At 41.4% G+C, this 10000-nt stretch overlaps 2 protein-coding genes across 5 annotated transcripts in view; one reads left to right on the top strand and one right to left on the bottom strand.

Annotated features, from left to right (window-relative positions):
• Positions 1 to 2135, top strand: part of LOC137992767 (BLOC-1-related complex subunit 8 homolog) — a 14765-nt gene extending 12630 nt beyond the window's left edge. For all 3 annotated transcript variants that reach the window (XM_068838277.1, XM_068838276.1, XM_068838275.1), the window contains one exon: positions 1 to 2135. This exon is cut by the window's left edge and continues 976 nt beyond it. The gene's annotated coding sequence lies outside the window, so the exon portion shown is untranslated.
• Positions 371 to 10000, bottom strand: part of LOC137992764 (laminin subunit beta-1-like) — a 90337-nt gene continuing 80707 nt past the window's right edge. For both annotated transcript variants that reach the window (XM_068838272.1, XM_068838271.1), the window contains exons 56-60: positions 9184 to 9266; positions 8744 to 8844; positions 2864 to 2991; positions 1462 to 1705; positions 371 to 933 (exon numbers count right to left, since the gene is read on the bottom strand). In XM_068838272.1, coding sequence (XP_068694373.1) covers positions 794 to 933; positions 1462 to 1705; positions 2864 to 2991; positions 8744 to 8844; positions 9184 to 9266 — 696 coding nt within the window. In that variant the 3' untranslated portion in view covers positions 371 to 793. The remainder of the gene's footprint in view (positions 934 to 1461; positions 1706 to 2863; positions 2992 to 8743; positions 8845 to 9183; positions 9267 to 10000) is intronic.

Genomic DNA, 10000 nt, shown 5'->3' with positions numbered 1-10000 from the left:
AAAGCTCTTTGTGTCAGAACAATAGGCAACCGTAACACATCACAATTATTCAAGATAGCTGCGCCCGCGAAATTTGAAAGTGAAAATAAGCGATTTTAATATTCACTTTTCTTGACATAAACACTGTTTTAAAAACAAATTTCGAACAAACTTGTTTGCAAACATAAGTTCCTTCGGTTTAAACTTATTTGGTAGTAAGAGTGGAGAATCCCTTTAAAAGGAAACAAATAGAAATTAGGGCTTGATAAAAATGAGCCGTCCGTCTGTTGTTTACACTGCATTTGGTCAACTGGACAAAAGTAAATTTACAGAAAAAAACTAAAAAACTTCGTAAATTGTACTTTAAGTAATAACTTCAAAAACACAAGCATATACTTTATTTTTTTATGTAAATGTAGAAAAAATATATCACTGTTCTTTATTGATCAAAACAAATCATTAGATCCGGGAATCACTTTATTAAGAATTATACCCCGTCTCACTGTAAACTTGTAATGGCTATCCTTCATAGGTGCTTACATGTGGGTTGCCTCGGTGAAGAGGAGCAAATATGGACGCATCCCACGCCTGATCTCACTCAACAAAAAGAAGCAAAAGGAACCGCATTATTTAAGACGGCGGCGTCGACCAAAACGTCTTTAACGCTGTCAGTTTTCGAGTTGAGAAATTCTTTCATGATAAATCCACCTAGGGTAATTTTAAACAAACTAACGGAAATCTCTTCGCCTCGCGTTCCTTCTTTCAGTTGACTTTGCTACATAATTACAGGCTCAAGTTATAAATATTTCATACACTAAAGGGTAAGGGGAGCATTGCATCCTAGCTGTACGTTGTGTAGTCTAGGGCTGCGGATGATACCAACTGAAAGTCCGTCAAAACGCAGAGTCTGTACACAGCCTACGAGTCCGATGTGAGCATCTGAACCAGATTCACCTGAAACCACAGCATAAGCATCAACTATCTGGCCAAAAATATAAGTGCAGTTTTATTTTTTTCTGATTGAGATCGTGGAAAGGCATCTGTACTACGAAACAACCGCACAATAAGGGACAGTTTTCTGTTATGTCCCTTACTTGAAACATTCTTTTTACAAGCCAATTTCACTAAGTGTCACTCTATGACACGTACTTCTTGCCTTGTCTTTTCAAGATTCCGTTTCGTGCTTGTGATGGGCATCGTAGGGTAACAAATTGCGTTTATTCTTGCTTAGCAAAACAGCTTGCGACGAACGACATTTTAGTTTAAGTGCCATTCCTGTCACTCGTTCAGTCGGGGGTCAAGAGGCGCATTAAAAGTGAAATAATCAATTCGTTTCAGCCGGAGAATCACTCTAAGTTACCTCCTGAGTTTTTTATTCCATGTTCCTGCAGTTATGGCGCAAGTTTGAAAAGTGTGTCCGTCTTGATAAACAGCAAACTACATTTACCCTAAATGTGTAAGCATATATTTGTACCAAGTTACCTGGTAGTCCTCCAATATAGAAGGTTCCATGCTGAAGTGTGAATCCGGAGGGCAAAGATGCCTCCACCGGCAAATGATCATCAACTTGAAACTCAAAATGAGAGAAGTTTCGCCTTAGAATAATTTTGTGGAATTTATTATCACAAAGATAGAAGGAGGCGTTCTTTTGTCCATCTACTGGAATGCCTGGGTCGGTCCAAGAGACTACACGCGAGTTTTCCTCGACGCTAACATTGAGAGTAATCTGCAATTCAAGAGAAACGGCTCAGTGAGATAGAATCGCTTGTTAGAAGCCTGCACGTTTTAACATCACAAAGCGAGGGGGTCTCTCCTTTACTCAACACTATTATCATCAATGTAAATCCAGCCTCTGCGATGTGAAGCGATGGTTAGCATGGCTATTTTTTTTCAAAGTTCTAGTTGTCGGTCCACACCCAAGTACCTGATTTGCTCAACGAAACGTCAACGTCATCTAAAACGCCACTGCGACATATAAATTTGGCCTTTAGTGGCCTTTATGCTTATATCTTGGGCCCACAGTAATTGGCGTCAGCTGTTGTGGTCACCCTGCCTTACCCAGTATTTGTTTATTTTTTGTTTACGTCGTCATGTCTTGTTAATAGTTAATTTAGAAGGCGAAGTTTAATAAATAAATTTCCCGGTTCTTTCACAGACTTCATTGTGTTAATCGTGGGCGAGAGATCCCGGCTATAAAGGGATTGCTACGAACGCTCTTGAAGGAAAGACGGAGAATAATCTATTCATTGCTGTGTGACCTGTATGCTTATATCATGACGAAACCCTATCATTTTGGTATTTTTGCCACCGCCATAGTACGGACAAAAAAAAAAAACAATGAAACGAAACGCGATAATTTACTCTCTAAACCAAAATTAGCTTTTCGTGACGTGGCGAATTTATACTAGAGACGAATAACTCGTCTAAGACGATTTATCCGTCTAAGACGGGTATTTCTTCCGCAATTCGTCTTCATGTAGATCCGGTGTTAAGACGAATTAGGGACCAAAATTCGTCTTCGATTGATTCGTCTGTCAGCCCGTCTTTGAGACGAGGTCCCTACTTCGCCTAAACACTGGATTTACATCAACACGAATTGCAGACGAAATATCCGTCTTCGACAGATAATATCCCACTTTTGATATATTAAAATTCAGTTCTAAACAAAAGGCATCATCTCAAGGCTCTGGGGAATAAACTCATACAAATCCTTATATTTTAATATTCCCCAGAGCCTCGAGATGATGTCTTTTGTTTCGGACTGAATTTTAATATATAGAAATCGGTCTATTCGTCTTACACGAATTCTTTCTCTCTAGTATAAATTCAGCCATTACCTTAGTGTAAGGTCTTTGCTTAAAATCCTTAATAATTGATTACTCACTTGTCCGTAATGCTGCTCCAAGAGCATGGATACTTGCCCCTCGGCAATGTATAACAGAAGGCCGGAACGGGTTGTTGTACGGAAGATAAGCTCTATGTTTGTCTTGTCAGGCATTGAGTAGCTCGTGTCTGTAAAGGAGAGAAAATTGCACGATCATTCAGTGTCACAAACGTAAAACATCAGAGGCAACAAAAGGTTGCAGTTGTCACTTCGACCATCAGGGGTGGCGCATGGCCCTGACCTTTAAAGTGGTACTATGACCAAAAAATCATTTCCTTTTTTTCTTCAAACTTTGAAAGCGTGTTTGCTCAAACACCTAACTGGCAAAATTTTGAGCTTTTAGTTTTATCCAAAGGCTGTTTATTTTGAGTGTAATAAAGTTTTGAATTTCACGGTCCGCTATGCTACGCCGAATGTGACAAAATATCAAGTCCGCTAAAAATAAAACAAGTCACACAATTTACAATCAAGTTGCCAACAATTAGCATCAATTTGTTCGTTGACCAAATCACATTCCCAGCAATTTCTGTTACCTCTCTTGTTGTACAATTCATGTATTGAAGGACCGGGACTCGAATGTCAAGCTCCATGTTTGCAAGTGAAGATGCATGTTTTATAAATCAAGAAGAGAGAGGATAGCTTTTGATCAATTCTATTTTCGAGGGGGACTGCACGAGTAATGGCGGGCAACCCGTTTATCGTCCCAATATGGAGTTTAAGAAATGACGACTGCTACGGCAACGACAACACCAAAAAACAGTAATATCACCTGTTTATATGAGGCGGGCCAGTCCGGTTAGGCCTGCTTTGCCAAAATCTCGGTTCATGCCTGTTTTTATTTAGTAAAATTTCGGTTCGTTTATATCAGAAGGCGGGCTGGCCCACCTGCCGAGATCTCGGTCTGAGCTACCGAGATATCGGCAAGCCAGGCTGAGAAATTCTCATATAAACGGTGAAAAATTCTCATGTCGTGTGGGTTGCCTTGAAAACGTAGCCGGAATTGCATAATCACAGGATTATTTTTGCATCTTTTGTTTTAAAACTGATGCCATTCCCTACTTGCTAGAGCTAAAATGAACCTTTCGTTTCGAACGTCAAAGCAAGAAAATTCACCAGGTGCCCCATGCGTGACTTTGACGGTTACAAGACACGTAAAGAAATTCCTAAAATTCATCCCGGTAAACCTGGCTGAAATCGTCCATATAAACACTTCATCCCTTTTACCCGGCCAGCCCGTCTGACAGGGCTGGCTCGCCTCTTATAAATTAAACAGGCCCTAAAAGAGGATGAAATTATCATGCTGCACGTGCAGCACGCATTTTTGTGAGGCATTTGTCTCTCGTACTCATCAAAACAACAACGTGAAATGACCAATTTTCGGGTTTTGACGACAACATGGACAACAAACAGTGAATGTTTTGTTCTTTCTCTTTTCTTCAAATCCGTTCGTACGATTCTGGTTATCGAATACTTCGCCTATCTTACACAACATAAACAAGATGGAAACGTCGTGAAACATTTATGCACCTATCAATGTTAAGCTGCTGGGGGGGGGAAAGCCGGGCAAAGGCGGGGGATTTGAACTCCGATCATCTTTTCAGTTCAAATGCCCGACCCCAGGGAAATTAACCATGGTTAAAAGAGTGCAAATTCTCCGTCCCAGGGATATCAGTGTTGTTCTCTATTTTTTTTTTAACGAAAACTAGTGAGCAGCACAAAGGAAGACTTCTTGTAGTTGTAAGCTTTTTTCGTTTATTTCCTACGCATTTCGACTCTTACTACCGAGACTTCTTCAGGGAATGAATACAACTAGCAAGGAACAGCATATATAACACGTTGTGTGCGTGAGTGAAACTTTCGATAGAAGTGAATAATAACTCAACTATGGTGTAAACGGGCGTAGCAAGGAACGCCTTAATACCTATGTTATTGCATCTTGTTATATTTTTGGGGCCATACAATTAGCGCTAATCGTCGGAAATAAACGAAAAAAGCTTACAACTACAAGAAGTCTTCCTTTGTGCTGCTCACTAGTTTTCGTTAAAAAATTGTTTCCAGTCATTCTCGGTCATCCAAGATGGCCGATATTGGCGTTGGTAGGTCCCAGTCTACTAACGGTTGAAGTCAAAAGTTCCGACCCCCGGGACTCTGCAAATGATCACAAGTCCCTACCGCGGGCAGACTTGTTACGTCAAATCCCCTGCCTTTGCCCGGCCCCCCCCCCCCCCCCCCCCTAGCGGCTTAACATTGATAGGTGCATTAGGATAGCTCAAGCTAATAGTTTGAAGTAACGTTTTCGTCGCCGTAGCCTTCTTGGTTTCTTAAAGGCCGTTTACACGACAGAAAAATTTGGGTCCGGGCCCGTCAAAAAAGCGGTACGGACTCATAACTTTTGTAAAGAACACTGGAGTTTCCACAGGGCCATAGGCGCCTATGGCCCTGCAGAAACTCCAGTGTTAAGCGGTACGGACTCATAACTTTTGTAAAGAAACACTGGAGTTTCTGCAGGGCCATAGGCGCCTATGGCCCTGTGGAAACTCCGGTGTTCTTTACAAAAGTTATGAGTCCGTACCGCTTTTTTGACGGGCCCGGACCCAAATTTTTCTGTCGTGTAAACGGCCTTTTAAACTTCCTAATGTCTCCTGTTGTCAGTTTGTGTAGCCATAATTTTCTTGTGGATTATATTGGCTACTCAAACTGCTTGCTGTAGATGTGCTTCATTTTGCTGATCATTCGCAATTGGGTCTCTGACCGAGTTCCCCCCCCCCCCCTAGCGGCTTAACATTGATAGGTGCATTAGGATAGCTCAAGCTAATAGTTTGAAGTAACGTTTTCGTCTCCGTAGCCTTCTTGGTTTCTTAAAGGCCGTTTACACGACAGAAAAATTTGGGTCCGGGCCCGTCAAAAAAGCGGTACGGACTCATAACTTTTGTAAAGAACACTGGAGTTTCCACAGGGCCATAGGCGCCTATGGCCCTGCAGAAACTCCAGTGTTAAGCGGTACGGACTCATAACTTTTGTAAAGAAACACTGGAGTTTCTGCAGGGCCATAGGCGCCTATGGCCCTGTGGAAACTCCGGTGTTCTTTACAAAAGTTATGAGTCCGTACCGCTTTTTTGACGGGCCCGGACCCAAATTTTTCTGTCGTGTAAACGGCCTTTTAAACTTCCTAATGTCTCCTGTTGTCAGTTTGTGTAGCCATAATTTTCTTGTGGATTATATTGGCTACTCAAACTGCTTGCTGTAGATGTGCTTCATTTTGCTGATCATTCGCAATTGGGTCTCTGACCGAGTTCCTCTTCACAACTTCGGGAACTGGGTGAAGATATAGTGACATGCGAGGAACGAATATTCCTGCTTGGGCTGATTGAAAGATCCGCCAGTAGACAAAGATCCTCGATACTTTCAGCGGCCAATGTCTCGCTCAGATTTACTCGCCTTTGTAATCATTTTGCCACAGGAATTGATCAAAAGCTGTCCTCTCTCTTCTTGATTTATAAAACAAGCATCTTAACTTGAAAACATGGAGCTTGACATTCGAGGCCCGGTCCTTCAATATATGAATTGTACAATAAGAGAGGTAACATAAATTGCTGGGAATGTGATTTGGTCAACAAACAAATTGATGCTAATTGTCAGGGACTTGATTGTAAATTGTGTGACTTGTTTTATTTTGAGCGGACTTGATATTTTGTCACATTCGGCGTAGCATAGTCCGCCATTACGCACGTTCAAAACTGGCCGGTTGGATCTAGAGAAAATGACGTCATTTACTCACTAGATTAAAATTTCAGCGTGTAAACGCAATTTATTACATATGCAAAACACGGGTTTAAAAGTCTGAAAGCCCGAAACTCCCGTGCTGCATATTAATTTGGCCGCGTATGCACGCATTGCATTCTTAAACCAGTGAGTCTTTGACGTCATTTCTCCTCGACCCAGCTCTCTCAAGATTTTAAAGTTAGTAATGGCGGACCAATAAATAAGAAAATTCCAGTTAAAATAAACAGGTGTATTTTTAAAATCAGAACTTAAAACTTGGGTCAGTTAGTGTTTAGTTAACATAGTTTTGAAATCCAAAGAAAAAAAATAATTTTTTTTTGGTCGTAGTACAACTTTAAACCTTTTAGGTTTCAATGGTTTCTATTCTGGGTTAGCGCCAGTCGATGTAGGCTCGATTTCCGCCGCACACTCGAGTTCGGGTATCCTCCCCGAGAAGAGACGGCTGGACGCGTGAGCGATAGATTGTGTCTGTGACGTAAATTCAAAATATAATTTATGCCAAGTCAATAGTTGCGGGGAAATGAAATAAACACTGATTTTAAGAAAACAGAAATTACATAACAATGCTTAAAACGTCTGTGCGAAGTTTCCAGAAGATACGAGCTTGAGTTTGTGGTTAAATGATCAGAATGATCAATGTGAGTTTGAATTCAACCGGCGAATCATCAAAAAAATCTTCGGCGGCTTCAGCTCCCGGTCGACCTCATCAGCCCCCTCGTTTTGCCACCAATAAACTCAGCAGTACTTTCAATTGATCTTGAGGAATTTTACTTGCTCTTACATTAGCGAAGTATGAGAAAATTGCAATAGAAATGGATTTGAAAGCCGTATTTTGACCTTGGCGCCAACTGGAAAATCAGCGAAGTTTGCGAACTCAGGCCGTAGAAAACGACACAATTCCCATTCTCCAGCTTCTCGAACACTTTTCCTTGTCGCAATCTTGGATGTTTCCTACCTTTAAAGCACTGTAAACCTCGAACAGGCCGGGTCAAAGAATACCTTCGCAGCCAAAACATATAATTTATGCCAGACGGATTTGTGCAGGCGAGTTTCTGATTGGCGGAGATTAACAATGGCTCACCTCACGCGTCCAGCCGAGATTTCGGGAGTGAGCGCTGGCTCATTTCCCGAAACAGCGGCTGGTAATCGAGCCTACAGTCGATGGTGACAGAATTTCCTTCAGCGTCGGAATGTTCTCGTCAAAAGCTATGCATGAAAAAATCGGAAGGTCGCAAGAGAAATTTGCAATTGTGATGGAGATCGAAGCCACATCGCGCTTGCGAAGAAGAGTCAACCAGGAACAATTTCTTTTCTCATTCAAAAATCACAACATACTACCGAGTAGCCTAGTTTCCATATGCGCAAACAGTTTGCGTAAATAGAAACGCCTTTTACATCCATCCCCGACCAATCGCTGCTGATGATCGCAAACAAGACGGAAGACATTCCGTCTTGTTTGCGACGAGTAGCAACGCAAAAGCGAGGAACAAAGACATGGAGACACAATCGTCTGTTTCCGATTGTTAGCGATCTTTGTGCAAGTGATACGTTTTGACAAATCAGTGGCAAGTATAGGTAATAAAAATGGCGTCCGAGTACGATTCTGGCAATGAGGATACTCCTCAAAACAGTGTGCATTTAATAAATATCATGCATGAAGAAATACCCCGCCAAATATACCTGTAATAAGATTCTTGATCATGAAGAGCCAGTTCCGGCACTAGTTTTGATACTGGCTATGCTGCTGTCGTTGCTGCTGCTCGAAAATGTATCGAACTCAGAGTCGGCGACGTCTCTTGACAATTCTTTTCTGTCTTCTTTGTCACAACAACTCCAACAGAAGAAGAAGTTGAGCACGACACAAACACCTTATGTTTACCAGTGCCATCTTTTATTTTCGCGCCTTTTTTTACGATTTCACGAGATCAAGTTGCGTAAAGCAATATGGAAAACACAATCGCAAAAAGTGATGGGGGTTAGCGATCGAGCCATCGCAAACTGTCTGCGACCTTGTTACGTGTGCATGGAAACTAGGCTTTTACGCGTTCGTTCATTCACCTGATAAATACCCGATTTATCTGCCACAAAAATTCTTACCGTAAATGATGTAACCGTCACCGCCAAAGCCAGCTTGTGATTGTACCTCTCGGTAGCATGGCTTGTAACTGTAGCTTGAAGTATAGGCGTCCCTATCCATCCTACAAATGTTTATGTACAAAACATTGTCAAAGGAACTTCGATGCTTCGAACCGTAACTTGAAAGACATCAAAATGCTAGTACAAATGATCGTAGTTACTTTATGCTTAGGTTTAAATGTATTGTTTTTTATGTATAAAATGAAAGCCGTTATTTATAAGACAACAACAACAACAACAACAACCAACTTTATTTTACGAGGGTGAGCACCCTCCAATAAAATGTTCTCGATGAAAATTGTCAATAATTGAAATATTGATTTGGAATCTCGTTACATAAAAGATTATGAGAACATACTGATCAAAATGTTTGTTCTAGATGCAACGATCTATTTGCATACCTGGGGTTGAAAATCTTGGTATGAGAGTCGGCGTTTTGAATTTGTAGAAGACCAAGACACCCAATGAAACCGGCTGCCTTGCTCTATTTGAAAGAAACACAGAAAGAGTATCAGTAACACCTGGTTAGCGAGGGGTCAGCAGGAGCTGCGTAGCGGGTAAAATAAAGTGAAACAGGGCTCATGATGATGTAAAACAAAAGAAGAAGGGATGCTGCTGTTTTAACTCTACCCACCTTGTTTGGTGCGAAAAGTCAAAAGTCGGCATGATTAGCTTTAAATCGTCTTTGAAAATGTAGCAGACGACAGATAAATTCTGGGGAGAAGACTGGGAGTGACAGCACGAATAATGGCTGCTAATAGACCACCGCTAACAGCCGCGGATTGGTCAATAGAGGTAGCAGACGTTTCTGTTTCCCTTTAAGAGCCCATTTCTCGAAAGTCCCAAACACATTTTTGGGCCGAAACTGCAATATACTGGTTTTTTTTTAACATGTTATCATAACACCAAGTATTTGGTAACTGAAAATCTCTCTGTTCTCAAGATACTAAGGGATAGTCTTCACGCTTGGGAGAATGTGAACTAATTAAAGTGGCGGCATTTCTGGTAAACTATTAAGAAGATACTGCCTTCAGTTTACTCAGGTAAGGGTCAAAGGTGAACAACTAGCTTATGGCTAGCAATAACCAGTAACAAATGAACTGCATCCAAAAATATACTTGCAACAGCCTTACTTTCGCTGGCTTGTCATCTACCAGTCGCCTGTACTCTTTCCTTACTGGAGTCAACCTTCAGTCGCCTGATTAACTGAATATCTTA

The sequence above is a fragment of the Montipora foliosa genome, chromosome 2, assembly GCF_036669935.1.
Source record: "Montipora foliosa isolate CH-2021 chromosome 2, ASM3666993v2, whole genome shotgun sequence".
Lineage (NCBI taxonomy): Eukaryota > Metazoa > Cnidaria > Anthozoa > Scleractinia > Acroporidae > Montipora > Montipora foliosa.
The sequence above is the reverse complement of the archived record's forward strand: the minus strand, read 5'-3'. Positions and strand labels throughout refer to the sequence as shown.